At 58.2% G+C, this 16,398-nt stretch overlaps 1 protein-coding gene across 1 annotated transcript; it reads left to right on the top strand.

The window, feature by feature from the left end:
• Positions 1-242: 242 nt before the first annotated feature.
• On the top strand, positions 243-13,425 carry TGM2 (transglutaminase 2). The gene is made up of 13 exons (XM_082292905.1): positions 243-384; positions 2,836-3,015; positions 5,238-5,480; positions 6,574-6,692; positions 7,477-7,605; positions 8,067-8,247; positions 9,148-9,283; positions 9,399-9,502; positions 9,625-9,864; positions 10,016-10,288; positions 11,864-12,024; positions 12,260-12,396; positions 12,668-13,425. The coding sequence occupies exons 1-13, from the start codon at positions 375-377 to the stop codon at positions 12,822-12,824; spliced, it is 2,070 nt and encodes a 689-aa protein (XP_082149031.1). The 5' UTR covers positions 243-374; the 3' UTR covers positions 12,825-13,425.
• Positions 13,426-16,398: the final 2,973 nt, after the last annotated feature.

Here is a 16,398-nt window from a genome sequence, read left to right as displayed (position 1 = left end):
CAACCCGGGGGGCGCGGGGGCCTGCTGCTTTTCCTTTTTTTTCTTTTTCTTTTTTCTTTTTTTGGTGGTTGTTTTCAATAGGTGGGACCTAAACCCGCCCGTTTCCTCGAAACTGTTTTTCCTTTCTTCCCTCCGCCGGCCCGGCCGCGGGGGGGGGGTGGGGGGGAGAGGGGTGGGTGCGCGGGGGGCGGGCGGGATAAATGGGACGGGCGGTGGGGCCGGACAGCGGGTGGTGAGGGGCAGCTCCCCCGGCATCCGGACCGCGACAAGGACCGGCATCGGCACCGACAGCACTGCCAGCGGAACCGGGACAGGTACCAGGACGTGCACCAGCGGCGGCGCCGGCAGCACCCGCACCGCCCAGCGCCGGCACCATGGCCGAAGGTAGGACCGCGGAGCGAACCCCCGCAGGTGCCGGGCTCGGTCCCGCTCCGCGGGGAGTCCCGACCGGCCGCATCCCCGCCCCAGCCGGCGCTTGGTGCCCCCGCGCCGCTCCCTGCTCGCCTGGGGCTAGAGCCGGTCCCTGAGCCTCAGCCGAAGTCAAGGGCGATGCGGAACGGGAAAGAGACTAAAGCGGGACGGCGATAAAAAGCCTAGCAGGGTCCGTGCGGGGCATGGTTGTGCCCTTCCCTCCCGACTCTCCCCCGGGCTGGGTGTCGCCAGTACCCGCAGAATGAAGTTTGGTGCTATTTAAAGCTTTCCCGGTAGAGGAGGGTGGACAACTGGGCCGGGAGCGTGTGCCCACGTCCTGGCAGGGTGAGGGGATTTCAGGAGGCTCAGGCAGAGAAAGAGCTTCTGGGCTTCGGGAATCCTGCACGCTTGGCTCGTCAGGGTAGAGACAGCCCTCAGTTCCCACACAGCTGCCCCCAAAGTCCCAGGAAGTGGGTCCGTGTGATTCCCACGGGCACGCAGCCTTCTGGGTGAGACGGCATCACTCTGCTCTGCTGTGCCACAGTGCCGCAGGCTGTCCTGGCTCCCAGCACTGCTGTAGCAATACCAACGCAGGTCCCTCGGGTCAGACACTGACCCAGACACAAGCTGAACCGCTACAGAATCACAGAATTAACTAGGTTGGAAAAGACCTTTGAGAGCATTAAGTCCAACCTACGACCTAACACCACCTTGTCAACTAGACCCTGGCACTAAGTGCCACATCCAGTCTTTTTTTAAATACCTCCAGGGACGGTGGCTCCACCATCTCCCTGGGCAGCCCATTTCAATGCCCAATCACTCTTTCTGTGAAGAATTTTTTCCTAATGTCCAGCCTAAACTTCCCCTGGCACAGCTTAACACTGTGTCCTCTTGTCCCGAGCACACTGGGCAGCTCCTGCTCCTGGGTGCTCAGGATCCTGCTACCACTTGCAGCCCCTCAGCACCCTTCCCACCCATCTCTTGGCACCCATTGGTTTGGGTAGAGGCACTTGTGCTTTGAGAAATCTGCTTTTTGCTAAATCTGCTGAGGATGAACACCCCAGGGTGACTGGGACAAGGAGGAGCTCTAGTCCTGTTCTCTGAACATGTTTATTGTCAGCAAGTTTAGTTCCATGTTAACCATGTGATTCCACTTGTGCAGTCCGTGTTCTGTAGCACAGGGCTGTGCTGCTCACAGAGGGAGAGGCAGTGAGGGGGAGGGCTTGTCTGTGCTCTGTCCCCACTTCACAGTTCCCATGGACTGGCTGCAGGGACCTTGCCCTTAGTTATGGACGGTTTGAGCAGCTCTTACATCGTGGTGGGGACAGTGACAATCCCACTGCCCTCCACTGGGCCCATACTGCAGAGTCACCTTGCCCAGAGAGCCAGGAGCAGTGTTTTCATTTAGCTTTGGGAATGGTGAGTTCATGGGCTGCTGTTCCTATTTGGCACTGGTCCAAGGAGGGCTTGGTGACTGCCAGAGCTGGTACTGGGAAGGGCATGGCCAGGGAGAGCCATGGCATAGGGCAGCAAACTGAATATTGCCCGTTGATCTACCCAGTCCCTCGCTGGCGCTGAGCTTGCTGTGTGCTCTCCTGCACAGAATGCTTTTTCTTATTCTGGTGATTAATACGTCACCACAGAGCAGTCAGGGGTCAGTGGCCTCAAGTGATGATGAACGACATCTCATTGCTCCAGCACAGCGCCTGGGGCAGTGGGGACGTGGCTGCTGGTGCTCCAGCACACAGCCCTGCCTGGGCTGTGAGCAGAGCAGAGCAGCCTGCACATGTCCAGGGCATCAGACACCCTCTGTCACCGAATCTACACTTGCTCTCACCAATTTGTCAGCAGCTGCAGCACAGTAAAGCTGCTGGAGGCCTGGCTGAGGCACAGGACCGTCCTGGACCTTCCTGGGCTCAGTCAGCAGCGCATGCTTGGGGTGGGGGCACACCGACAGCAAAGTGAAAGCCAGTGAAAGGCCCCCTGAGAGCAGAGCTGAGCTCTGGACTTTGCTCCAGTGCTGGGTGCTGTGAGACACAGGCCCAGCACAGCTCTGGCAGCACATGTGATACCACAGAGGCAGCTCCATGGCACAACACAGCACAGCGCTGGGTCAGGAGGGCAAAAAGTCGCTGCGAGCTCGGCTGCCAAAGCTGTGCCCCTCTCACAGCACATGATGGGAGCCCAGCCCTCAGAGCGCTCCTGAGGGATGCTCAGAGTGTGGCACAGTCACAGTGCCCTCCTGGAAAGATGCTCTGCCAGAGACATCTGGAAGCACAGGGCAGTGTGGGTGGGTAGGCTCAGACCCCTCTCCGAGGTCCCAACCCAGGGCTCGGGGTGGGCGACAGCCACCCCTCCTTCCCAAGTGTCGGGGCTGCGTGGCGTGTCCCAGGGTCAGAGCTGTACGTGCCGCTGCCTTTGCAGAGCTGGTGCTGGAGACATGGGACCTGCACTGCGACCGCAACGGGCAGGAGCACCGGACGGCGGACATGGGCTGCAAGGTGCTGGTGGTGCGGCGGGGGCAGCCCTTCACCATCACCCTGCGCTTCTCGGGCCGCGGCTACGAGGAGGGCGTGGACAAACTCGCCTTCAACGTCGCGACAGGTGAGTGCCGCCACGTTTGTGTCGCGAGGGAGGGCTGTGTAGGTGTCACCACGCTCTGCCCCTGCCGCAGGGCTCACCTGTGCTCCCACGGGGGCTGCACCACGGCACCTGCCCCGTGTCACACAGTCCCTGTTTCCTGCCTGGCAGAGGCTGGCGCTGTGCACAGCTTTTATATCAGAACCAGAAAAAGAGGTAGAAACTCATCTCCTTAATGAGAGTGGAAGAGAAGTGATAAAAAAATAAAACAAGAAGCCACCAGCATCATCACTTCCTCCCCATCCTCCTCCCACGGTCGAGCCAGACTCAGGGCATGCCAGAGCTTCCAGCTCACCAGCAAGTACCTTGGCTGCGGCCAGGATCCTGCCCACCCCTCCTGCCCCTCTGAGAAACGTCAGCAAAGTGTATCTTTTCAGGCAGGGGTATCACAGAATTTCTGCTGATGGGCTTTACACCCAGCCCTGCTGCCCCTCAGACATCCCCAGAGCGAGGTTTGCTCAGGAAACATGAACACTGGAGAAAGGAAATGTTCCCATGGAGCTTCCCCAGCACAGCCCCCTGAGCCAGGCCAGGGCTGGGCTGTGGCTGTCACAGCCAGGGCTGGGTGCAGCCGCCGGGCAGGGGCTCGGGCCCGCCAGCTCAGAGCAAAGTGAGAGGAAACTATTTCTCAGGCAGGCGCTATTTTGGGGCTGAGGCACCATGCTGAGTCAACCCAGCCAGAATTCAAAGTAAAACTGCACCCAAGTTTCCTCGTAGAGTAAAACTCTCCTTTTTCCATCCCAAAAGCTCTGGTGACAAAACAAAACCCAGCACCTCCCAGCTTCACCCTAAACCAGCAGCCCCCTCGGTGCCCTAGCAGCCCCATGGGGGCTGCCCACCCACTCCCACCCCCGGGCTTCTCCAGGCCATGCTACAGCCAGGCAGTCCCGGGCTGGTTTTGCAGGGGGAGTAGCCACAGGCACAGCCTCCCAGGCCAAGGCACAGGCTGGCAGAGGCTCCTCTGGGCTGGAGCCCAGCGCCAGCGCTTGCAGAAAGGGGGCAAAGGTGCTTTGCTGCTCGCAGAGGCACGAGGCAGTGCCACCCCACCGGCCCCAGCACATTCCTCACTGGGGCAGGACCTGGCAAGGCAAGGACTGCCAGACCTGTCCCCCCATCCTGGGACAACAAAGCTACAGAGGTCATGTGCCGCCTCCCACAAGAAAGAGGGGAGGAAGAATAGAGTGAAAACAGAGCTGTGTTTTTGCAGTAGCCGTGTTGGCAGAGCCCCATTCAGGTGCCGGAGTCCAGGGGGATGATGTGGGCTGTGGAGGCAGGAGGAGGAGGAGGAGGGGGGCAGGCTCCTACAGCAGCCCCAGGCTGGCTCTTGCCGAAAGGACACCGTGAGCTCAGCCCCAGCCTCCCCGGGAGGAGAAACTGTGTCACTTCCATGAGTTCACGAGTATTTTTGGTGACTGGCCTGGCGTCCCGCCCACGCTGTGGGCGCGGGCTGGTGGGGAACCAGCCGGGGCTGTGCTCCGGCCGGGTGAGTGGACAGCAGTGGCACCGCTGCCTCGGCTGCCGGCCAGGCACTGCATGGCCAGGGAGCTGCGCGGCCGGGCTGGGCGTCACCGCTCCGGGGAGCGGGTCTGGAGCTGGCTCGGTGCAGGTGGCTTGGCCATGGCTGCAGCTTGGAGGGGCCAGCCAGAATCACACTGTCCCAGGCTCGGCGCTTTGGCCACTGAGGTCATCCCTAGTCATGGGATGTTTGCAGCAACGCCTGAGGCTGCACACACGTCCTGGGGCACCCAGTGACGGGGGTCTGGGGTTCGTGGCGGGGGTCTGCCAGCCCCCATGCCGTGGGCTGTGGCAGAACCGGGCTGTGTGGGTACAGGGACTCAACAGCTCTGCTCAGAGGAGAGGCAGGAGCGGGTGCAGTTGAGAACAGACACCTGGCTCTGGGGTGACCACCAGGGCAAGCACCCCCTGTGCTCTGCTGGCCCAGGGATGCTCACAGGGCGAATCTGTCCCTTCCCAAACAGTGAGAGATGTGTCTGAGCTTCCCTCAGCAGGGCCCTCAGTACCTGACAAACCACAGGGTGAATGTTCCCAGACTGTGACAGCCAAGATCCAGGCAGCTGCCACAGGGGAGGGGGGCTTGGAGCAGGTCCCCTTGGTGCAGCCTCCATGGCAGGGGGCTTCCAGGGGCCCTGGAGCAATGGGAGAACTGACCTACTCCTTCTTGACAGGGCCGTGCCCCAATGAGACATCAGGAACCAGCTTCCACTTTGTCATGACTGACTGCCCGGAGGAATCGTGCTGGAGCGCCGTGATCCAGCAGCAGGACGGGGAGTCCCTTTCTGTCTCCCTCTGCTCCCCACCCAACGCCTGCATCGGCCGCTACAGCATGACCCTGGAGACCTGCACTGACTACCAGGGCTCCAGCTTCCAAATTGGGGACTTTGTCCTGCTCTTCAACCCCTGGCACCCAGGTGGGCTTTCACCTCTCTGAGTCCAGGGATCCCAAGGTTCAGGCAAACACAAGATGCTCCCCAAGCATCACCCCCACAGGTCTCATTCCACTGCAGATCCCAGGTGTCCTAAGCCCTGTTCTGAGCTCAGATCTAAGCAGAAACCCTCCCTTTTCTTCCATCTCCACACAATCCCTGCAATAGGTCAGGGCCAAGAGCACCATCCTCACCCTACAACACACACAGTGCCTTTGCCACCACCCCAAACACCCAATGCCCTGTCCAGGCTGCCCCCACCACTGTGGTGCCCATCACTGTGGTGCTGGTGTAAAGCCCTGGGCAGTCCCTGGTGCCAGCTCCTGGGCAGGCAGGGGACAGGGGAAAAGCCTCTAAATGCCCCTACTTGCCCCCAGTTGTCCCTAATTGCCCCCACCTGGCCCATTCCCACCCATCCTCACCCAGGCACCCAGCTATGGACTCATTGACAGGGGTATCACTGTCCAGGTGAAATTTGGGCAGCCAGACCCAGAGGGGAGGTTTGGCTCAGTGCTGTAAGGTTTAACAGCCCTGGGATTTTCCTCTCTCCTTGTCCTTCCCCTGCTCCTGGACTGGCTGGTTTCCTGGATCTGAAACGTCCCATGCTGGATCTGCAGAGATAAGGGGCCATAGGAAGCTCTGCTCAACCAGGGCTGTGCTGAGCACTGGGGGTGGACGTGTGGGGTTTCCTTCTGCAAACATTTCCAGTAAATGTTGATTTCCACAGCGGTAGCTGCTGCAAATGAAATGGCTTTGGCTGTGCTGAGCCAGCACGCCCACTCCCACTGCTCACTGCACCCCCAGGGAGGTCTCCCCTCCTGAGGAAACATCCATCTCCATTAAATAAAAGGGAGGAAAGACAGAGACATGAGAAAGAATGAAAAGCAAGCCACAAACCCGCTGCAGTTTTCCCATCCACTCTAATCAACCTGGGCTGAAATTCCCCAGCAGCTGTTTAAGGCATGAGTAGTTCCAGCCCCTGGTGCCTCATTTCCCACCGGATCCATCCACAGGGAGGGGGTCAGGAAGCTGTATGTGCAGGGCAGAACCCTGTCCTCATCACTTGCTGTTCCCACAGAGGACACCGTTTTCATGCGTGACGAGAACGAGCGACGTGAGTATGTCCTGTCCCAGCACGGGCTTATCTACCAGGGTACCTGTGATTACATCTTCTCCATCCCATGGAACTTTGGCCAGGTGAGTGGGCAAGGCCTCCCGGGACCCTTGGGACCCCTGGCTGATCCAGGCCGTGCAGCTCTGGTGCTGCAGGACACAGGGACTGGTGCCACGTGTGTGCCCCTCACAGACATGCTCCCCAAATGCTGTCAGCACCCTGGAGGCCAGCCCTGGGTCAAAGAAACTGGAATCCCATTTTCGAGAGGGAATGTGCTGAATTAAAGGTGTGGCAAGGCAAGGGGAGTGTTTCCCCATGGCTCCTGGGGGCCCCATGGCCATGTGTTCCTAATCGGGGTGGCCCTGCTGTGCCAGGAGCCCGTGTCTGATAAAGCATCCCCGGGCACTGTGCCAGGGGTGCCGATAAGGCAGCGCCCACACCCCGAGCAGCAGTCCCCGGGGCACAGGGGTTGCTCAGCCGCCCTCCCGAGCAAAGGGCTGAGTGCCTGCGGGAGTGGGGGTGCCCGCGGCCTCCACAGGACCAGCGCCTCAGTTCAAGGAAGAGCTGTGACTCAGCTGTGATGGGAAATAGGTTTTCCCGGAGGTCAGGTCCATGCCCTGACCCCCGTGCGGTTACAGGAAGCTACAGTATGTAGGCAGGAGGTCACCCAGGGGCTTCACAGGCTGAGTGGGGACAGTGGGGACGTCACTCAGCGGATGCTGGCGGGGGAGGGGACCCTGAGGAGGTGTGACCCCCATACCCAGCGTGTTCTGCTGGCAGGGACATCCCTGAGCCAGAGAGGGAGGACAGAGGTGGCAGAGCCCCTGTGGGGACCTCACACAACCTTTTCTCCCTGCTCTCCACCAGTTCGAGGATGAGATCTTAGACATCTGCCTCAACATGCTGGACATAAACCCCAAACACCTGAGGGACCAGAACCGGGATTGCTCCCGCCGCAATGACCCCGTGTACATTGGCAGGGTGGTGAGCGCCATGGTGAGTCTGGGGTGCACCAGGCAGGGTGGCCCCAGCACCCCACATTCCCTGGGGTGCAAACGCCCCCCAGCTACAGCTGTGACAGACAGCATTTGTCACACCCCCTCCCCCCCAGTTAACACCATTTTCCTTCTCTGGGGTGTTTCCTGTCCCCTTTACATCCTTTCCCTGTTACTGCTCCTATATGTATAAGAGCCTTTCCAGAGGAAACAAATAGCAGGGGTGGGCACAGAGCGTTCCAGGAGCGGCTTTGGGTAATCACTCCCAAATTCCCAGGCAGGAGGATGTGTTTCTAAAATTCATCCCTAATTAGCACCATGTCCACCTGCATCCCATGGAGGTCTTGCATGGATACAGGATGCTAATGTGGGTGACAGGGCATGTGAATGGGGCAAAGGCTCTCTCTCTCCTTCCCCCGCCTGTTCCTGCCCCTCCATCCTTCCCCTTTTCTCCTGCCACAGGTAAACTGTAATGACGAGGACCGGGGGGTGCTGTTTGGGCGGTGGGACAACCGCTACGAGGATGGGATGAGCCCCATGGCCTGGATTGGGAGTGTGGATATTCTCAAGAGGTGGAAGAAATTTGGGTGCCAGCCTGTCAAGTATGGCCAGTGCTGGGTCTTTGCTGCTGTGGCGTGCACTGGTGAGAGCAGATGCCTCTGGTCTCCCCTTCCCCACAGGACAGGGTCACCCATCTCCCCCCCAGTCTCCCACCCCAGCCCCTACCCTCCATCCACTCCTGGTGCTGCATCCAGAGGGAAGAGGTGCAATCAGCCTGCAATGATTCCTCTGCAATTAGCTCTCTGTTGCTCTAGTTTGTCAGGAAATAGAGGGAAAAAATAATAGAAATTTTTTAAACTCAGCACTGCCTCCCTGGCCAGGCAGCAAGGGAGGGACTGGGGCAGGCTGGGGTGAGGGAAGTGGCTTTAAGGCCAAGTTTGCAATAAAGTCATGAATCCACTGAGATCAAAATAATGTCATGGCCACCAGGGCAGTCAGACAGGGGAAAAAGAAGAGAACAATTCCTGACGGGCAGCTGCTGGGAAACATTCACATACGCTCATGCAGCTTTGCCCCAAGAAAAACTCTGCCTGCGAGAGCATTGATGTGTCACAGACAGACGAGACCCTCTTTAGAGGAGAGAAATAGCAGAAAACTAAAGTGGATTTCCAGCGACTCGCAGAGTTTATAGCCTTCCTTTGAAGCACTGTAACTGCCTCCCTGCTCCCTGGGGAGCTCCCTGTGCAGTGAAAGACAGCTGGGAGATGAAATCTGGGGTTCAGCACGGCTGCCCACACTACCTCTAAAGCTCTCACAGACACTTTTTGTGCCTTTTTTTTTGCTGCAATATCAAACCCGTCAGGCTGTCAGAGCCAGGTGCCACCCAGCTTGCCTGTGCACTGGCTTCTCCTGGGGATCACTCCTCAAAGGGGTTGCACCCCTTTGGCAGGCAAAGGGAAGGGCAGGAGCTGTTCAAACGTGGGTCTGTGGGATGGGAGTGGTGCAAACCTGGGCCCATCTCACCCTGCCCTGCTCCCCGCAGTCATGAGGTGCCTGGGAGTCCCCAGCCGGGTGGTGACCAACTACAACTCAGCCCATGACACAAATGCCAACCTGACCATTGACCGCTACGTCAATGAGAAGGGGGAGCAGGAGAGATCGTCCTGGGACAAGATCTGGTGAGTGGCATGGCAGGACCCCAGTCTGCCACCCCTGGGCTACTTCTGCCCCTTCTCCAGAGCCTGGCAGGTGCTGGGGGAGGCTGAGACTTCTACCTCCTGGTTTCCCTTGCAGGAACTTCCACTGCTGGGTGGAGTCATGGATGGCCCGTCCAGACCTGGCAGCTGGCTATGATGGGTGGCAGGCGCTGGACCCGACGCCCCAGGAGAAGAGTGAAGGTACAACCTGCTCCACACAGAAGCTCCATCCACCTCACACCCTGACAGCGCTGGGTCTCCCCACCACAGCCACCCCTTGTGGCTGAACCCTGGGGTGGTGACAGTGGCTCTACTCCATGCAGGAGTTTACTGCTGCGGGCCAGCCCCCGTCAAAGCCATCAAAGAGGGTGACATGCAGCTCAAGTACGACATCCCCTTCATCTTTGCGGAGGTGAACGCCGACGTGGTGTACTGGGTGGTGCAGGGCGACGGGATGGAGAAGCAGAGCATCCGATCCTCAGATGTGGGGAAGTACATCAGCACCAAGAGCGTAGGCAGGGACAGCCGGGAGGACATCACCCACAACTACAAATACCCAGAGGGTATGGAGGGTTTCAGGGGCAGAGATGTGCAGGGAGGGATGTCGCTGCTGGGAAACAACCACAGCAGGAGGGCTTAAGGGCTCAGGGCAGAACAGCCCAGACCAGGCCCTCCCCATACTCCAGGGAATCACAGGGATTTTGTGCACCGCAGGGTCTGAGGAGGAGCGGGCGGTGTTTGAGAAGGCAGAGCATCAGAAGAAGTCCATCGGGGAGGAGGATGAGGGGCTGCACCTCAGGATCAAGGTGTCAGAGGGTGCAAACAAGGGCAGCGACTTCGATGTCTTTGCCGTCGTCAGCAACAACACAGATGAGGAGCGTGTCTGCAGGGTGACGCTGTGCGCCCGCGCCACCAGCCACAACGGCACCGTCGGGCCCCTGTGCGGCCTCACGGAGCCAGCTGACATCGACATTGAGCCCAGGGCAGGTAAGAGACCCACTGGTGGTGAAGGGGTTGCTTCACCAGGACCGGGGTCAGGTCAGTCTGTGTTCAGCTGCTCGGTGGGGACATCCTCCTTAGTTAACGACCACTATGGATTTTTAATCTTTATGAGAGGATGAGGAAATTGCTCAGGAAGAAGCTGGAAATGCATTTGGAGCTGGACAAACCACTACTGCTGGAGCTGTCATGCCAAGGGAGCGAGCTGGGCACACCCAGGCTGCCATCCCCAGGCACTCCATGGCACTGGTCTGCACCCCTACTGCTTTCCCACAGTCTTTGGGCTAGGCTGGGCTCTCTGGTAGGATCTTCCCACATCAGGGAAAGCAGGACTGGCCCGGATCAGCCCTGAGGGCATGGTCCCAGGCTGGAGGAAGTGAGAAGCACTGAGTTTGCTGGCCAGCAGTGCTGAAGTTCTTGGTGTCTCCCTGGGTGGGCATTCGACTACAGAGCTGTCCTGGCACGGCCCCCAAACCTCCCTCACCCCTGCCACACGTGAACGTCACCATCTGGTCGTTAAGCACAAGTTTGGGTCTATGTGAGTTTGCCAGAGACCCTTCAGGGTTTGGAAAGTCCACACATCTGCTGTCCTGGAACAGCCAAATGTTTACCCTACACTGAGCCCTGCTCCTCACTGGTCCTCTAAAACGAAGAGCTTGGCACTCTGCCAGGTGTTGAGCTGCTTCACAGGCATGAGGAATGTGCTGGCTCTTGCCACCACGGAGGGGAGAGGGATGTGCCTCTGCTCATGCTGGCAGAAGCACTAGCAGGTACTTGGCACCTTTTGCAGGGCTGGATGGGGGAGTGGGGACATGTGCTCACCCTACTAGAGGAGCCCTGTGGCCTTTGGGGTACTTAACATTCCTGTCCAAAAGTTAATCCATCATCATTTTCTCTGAAACATTAATTACAAGTTCCTGAAACTTCTACCCTCGGCTCCTGCCTCAGAATATAGACCTCAGGACTTCCCAGACTGCATCCTTTAGGGCACCCCAGCATTTTGTGCCAGCGCAGGAAGCCAAGCTTCTTCCTCTCCCCACAGCTGCAGCTGTTGCTATGGCACTTCAAATCCTGCCTTGGGAATGCCAGGCTTCATTTCTCATGGTCACAGCTACTCTGGGCTCCTTGTTCCAGGCAACTCTGCCACTGGTTGCCTTCAGCCTCCTTCCCTGTCCTTCCCCCTGGACAGCCCCATCCCTGAAGGACTTTCAGATAAACAACACTGAGGGCTGGGTGAGGGCAGCTGCCAGGGCCGAGGCTGCCTCCCAGTGCCCACATTGGCTGCCAAGGGCTGACACTCTGGACCCCTGGTGCAGGTGTGACCCTGGAGCCTTGCTGTGGGACATGGCTCCTTCCCATCCCCACACCCTGAACGTCCCTTCTGGCACTCAGTATTGGAGCCCCAGCCCTGCAGGAACCCCAGTTCCCCTGTCCTTGAAAGGCACATGGAGAAGCTCCTGGGGAGCCCAAACCATGCCAGCAGCAGCCGGGTGTCAGTGCAGGACTGTGGGTTCTGGGCTGGAGCTGCTGTGGGTGTTGACCCCTCTCTGCTTCCCCTTCCAGAGAAGAGGGTGCCCCTGCGCATCCTGTACGAAGAGTACAGGGACAAACTGACCCAGGACAACCTCATCAAGGTGGTGGCTCTCCTGAATGATCACCAGACAGGCGACATCCTCGTGGCTGTCAGGGATATTTATGTTGAGAATCCAAAGATCAAGATCAGGGTAAGGGTCCAATGTCCCATCCCAGGCAGGTCTGAGGGGAATGAGTTGCTGTGATCATCTGGGGGGTTGCCCCTGGGACTTGGGCAGCAGGTCCTGCTTCACTGAGCTTAACTGAGCAGGGCTGCATCCCCTGGGACCTGCATCCTCCTAAGGTCCTGCCTCAGCCCCAAGGCAGGGGGAGCACCATGGCTCCCAGGATCAGTGGTGCTTGGGGTCCAACCTTTTCTGCTTGCAGATTTTAGGAGAGCCGATGCAGAATCGGAAGCTGGTGGCAGAGATCAGCCTGGTGAACCCCCTCGCGGTGCCCCTGAATGGCTGCGTGTTCATGGTGGAGGGCACCGGCCTCACCGACGGGCACTTTGTCAAGGAGCTGTAAGAGCTTTTCCTGCTTCACCTGGCTGGGATGTTGGGAATGGGGTGGATTTTTGTGTCTGGAGCCCCCAGGGAGGGCAGTCATGGGGCACAGCAGGAGCCAGGGCTATGCTGGTCCCTGTTCAGAGCATCCCTAGCCCACACCTCACTGGGGAAGGGGTTGGGCCACCCCACAGGGTCCCTGCTTACCAGGGGCCTGCGGCACCGTGGGCCCTGGGAGGGTGACAAGGGGCTCGGACAAGGGCCACAATGACTCCCTGCCCTCCCACAGTGAGGAGCCGCTGGAGCCGCAGGCGGAGGCCAAATTCCGGATGGATCTGATGCCGCGGCTGTCGGGGCTGCAGAAGCTGATGGTGGACTTTGAGAGTGACCAGTTGACGGGGGTGAAAAGCTACCGCAACGTCATCATCGCACCCCAGCCCATGTGAGCAGCTACCGTGGCCCTCCAGCTGTGGAAACCCTGCCTCGCTGGCCCCCCACCCGCTTTAGCCCAAGATGGCCCCAGAAGGATGACAGCCAGAGCCCAGCCTGACCCCGGCACAGTGGCAGTGATGCCATGCTCCTCCCTGAGGGCATGGACACGACAAAGGGGCTGCTGGGGTCTGCAGGCTGCTGTGGCAGTCGCTCACTTCACCACTGTTCTCTCACCCTGTGGGGTGGAACATCCTTGTCCTGCCTGTCCCCCAGCACTGGGCACACCGGGACCCCCGTGCCAGCCCCCTCCTCTGTGCCGTGCTGGCAGCCCTGGCACACAGAGCCCATTTCCATAGAGGCAGCAGCAGAACGACCCCTCCAGCCCCCGCCGTCGCCATCCTCTGACTGCAGCTCCATAGAGAGAGATTTTGTACTGTGAGCACAAAGATGTCTATGCACCATATACCTATAAAACAAATCTAAATAAATACTGCAAATAACCTGCTTGGGTACAGCCGGGCATTGGCTTCAATAACTGTCCTGGCACTGCAGATGCTGCAGGGAGGGATGGGACATTACCTTGATATGAATCAACTATGCAAGCACTGAATAAAAACTCTATTTTTCACTTTAAAAGCCAGACCTGGCTCTTCTTGTACTTCCTCTCCCCACAGCAGGACCCAGCAACTCCTTGCCCAGCATCCATGTGGGTGGGAGGTGAATTCTCCCAGCCCAGTATGCAGGTGGGGGGGTCATTGCCATGGCAGGCACTGCAGCCACACTGGCCTCACATTGGCCAACCCCTGTGCCCCAAATCAGCCTGGTCTGGTGTTCTCAGGGTGGTCTGCGCTCAGCCCCCAAGGCACCTTCCCAGGTAACTTCTCCCCTGTCAGGAATGGTTCCATACCATGCACAGAGAACTGGAGAGAGAACACTAAAAGTGATCAAACCAACAGGTCTTGCACACCCAGGCTCTGGGCAGAGCTGTCCACCCAGCATGGGGCAGGTGAAGGGGCAGCTGGATCCCGCACAGGGATGCGGGAGGAGAGTGGGGATTAGTGTCACGCCTGGAACCAGGGTCAAGGCTTCACTGAAGGTAAACCACTTTCCATACCAGAAGGGCCCTCCCACACGCTCCCCACAAACAGGAGCCTCCATTCTCTTACAAACAAATACCATGAAAACCATCAGAGAGATGGTGGTGTCCGACAGGGTCCCACAGTCACTGCAGCCCCAGGGGATGCACAGGCCCAGGGGGACAGTCTGTGGGACAGGAGGACCCCGCTCACACTGGCTGGTCCCAGTCACCCTGACATTGTGCTGTCTCCCATCCCGGCCATGACTCAGGCTGGATGGGCAGCTGGGAGCGTTTCCCACCAAGGACAGCCCGTTCTCTGAATTCCCTTTCTGTTTATCTTTAGGATGAGATAAAATCTCCATGTGCAGTGCTCCAGACACAGCTGCTGCTTCCCCCCAAGCATGGCCAGAACTCCCCAAACCCTGGCTCTGCTTTCCCCATGGGAGGCCAAGAACCCATCTCAGCCCCAGCCCCGGCTCCTGCTCCCAGCATGGAACTGGAGTGGGCACAGCAGAGCCCAGGCCTCACGTGCAGCAGCAGATTGTTTGGCCAATAAAGCCTTTCAAGAAAACTCCCCAGGAGAACCACATGATCCATCTCCCCTTACCCTTTGGAACTTTAACCACCACATCTCCCTGTCCTGCTTTTCTGAAACATAACCCAAAAAGGCAGCTGGAGGCTGGGACTCTTGTGGGGTAGAGTAGGGACAGAGGTGGGGAGGTGGGGTCTGGCACAGGGAGGGATGAGGAGTTGCCCAAGCAGCTTTCCCAAGGGGCAGAGCACCCACCCGGTGGCATGGGGACAGGGCAAGAGCTCCAGGAGAGAAAGGAATGGGGGTTCTCTCCTCCTGCATTCAGGGCAAGGGGTGGAGGCCATGCCAGCCCCCAACTCTGGCAGCACCAACCCCCCCAAACACCAGTGCCAAGAGCACATGGAGCCCCAAGGAATCCTGAAAGAGTTAACAGCACGAACCAGCTCTGCCTTCCCTGTCAGGAACATTCCTCAGCCCAGCAATGATGCACGGCCCCTCTTTAGAGCATTTGTTACTGGGCTCTGCTGAGCCAGGCGTCCAGCTGCTCAGCGCCTGGGTTAAAAATAACCAGCAGCTCCACTGCTTCGGAGCTGGGTCCTGATAAAATAAACATTAGCACAGCTATTCCTGAAGGTCACTCCCATCCATCTGAGCCTCAGCAGAGCAAGACTTCTCCAACAAGAAGGGAACAGACTCCAAACCCTGCAGTTACAGTTTAGCAGCACGGGTTGGCTTTCAGGGCTGGTTTTTCCTCCATTATCCACAGAGCTGAGATCGACCTCCCTGTGCCCAATCCAGATCACACAGATGTGGTACCACACTGCATCCATCTCCCTGTGCTCATCCTGGATCACTGGCACGGTCCCAGGCTGCGTCCATCAGACCCTTTGGCACTCTCAGCCTGCAAGCAGTAAATTATACATTAAATATTTCCAGCATCCATCACGTGGGAGGGTTTGTAATTCAGTGCTAGTCCAAGTGCCAAAGCCAGGCGGGAGCATTCTCGTGGAGGGGAGGTTATGGATATACCTCGGCTCACTGGAGATGCTGACTAGCCAAGAACTGACTGTAAACTCATTTTAGACTTGATGACCTTTAACTTACCTTCATTGATGGATCGAAACTAGAACAAACTCCCATAAATCAGAGCTTTCACAAGAACAAATCTATGGGATTTCCAAATGCTACTGCCTGTCCAAAGCTTGCTCTCCTCCTCCACAAACATGGGACACATTTTTACTCTCCTTGGTCCAACGAGACAACTGAGGCACCATCAAACAGCAAAAGAGACAATAAAACCCCAATGGCAGGAGGTCCCACTGTACCCTTATGGGAAACCATTCCACAGCTATGGGAGGTGCAGGAGATACTACGGAGAGATGCCTCTTCCAGCATGGCCATCCCATGGATAACTCCAACAGCCTCTCTGTGCCTGCCAGGCCCCTGATGCAGCTTCCCAGGAGAGCACCCCTGTCCATTCCGTGAGGTCCCTGTCCAGCCCCTCACACACACAAACCAGTAAGGACTGATCAGCTGGGCACTGGCAGCAGAGGGATGTGCTGACCCATCAGCTGCTTGTCCGTTCCCAGAACAAGCCTTGTCCTTTCCCAGAAAGACAAAACAAGACTTGCCTCTTCCAGGAGAGAGGTGACAAGACCCTAAATCTGCTTATGATTTACTATTAGTAGTCACACAGCTTTGCTCTGTCAGCAGCATGCTTGGCCACCATGCATCGGCCAAGCTGCAACCCATCACGTCTTTGTGCCAAGGGAAAACACTGGGACACGGATTTGCAACCCCTGCCCAGAATCCAACCTCGATGGGCTGTAGAACACTGGTCCCTGAGGCTGCTCTGCACCCAGGAGACATTTCTGTTCCCAAAATGTTCATTTTTCTTCTCCATCCCCCTCCCATGCTGGCTGGTCACAGGGTTTCCTGAGTTTTGCCTCAAAACCTGTACATGACCAGCATGGCCACG

The sequence above is a fragment of the Coloeus monedula genome (genome assembly GCF_965178545.1).
Source record: "Coloeus monedula genome assembly, chromosome: 17".
Classification (NCBI taxonomy): domain Eukaryota; kingdom Metazoa; phylum Chordata; class Aves; order Passeriformes; family Corvidae; genus Coloeus; species Coloeus monedula.
The sequence above is the reverse complement of the archived record's forward strand: the minus strand, read 5'-3'. Positions and strand labels throughout refer to the sequence as shown.

Excerpts from the sequence above, each read along its gene's own strand:
- TGM2 (XM_082292905.1), top strand. Across the intron at positions 3,016-5,237 it reads CGCCTTCAACGTCGCGACAG|GGCCGTGCCCCAATGAGACA; the intron begins GTGAGTGCCGCC and ends CCTTCTTGACAG. Across the intron at positions 5,481-6,573 it reads CTTCAACCCCTGGCACCCAG|AGGACACCGTTTTCATGCGT; the intron begins GTGGGCTTTCAC and ends CTGTTCCCACAG.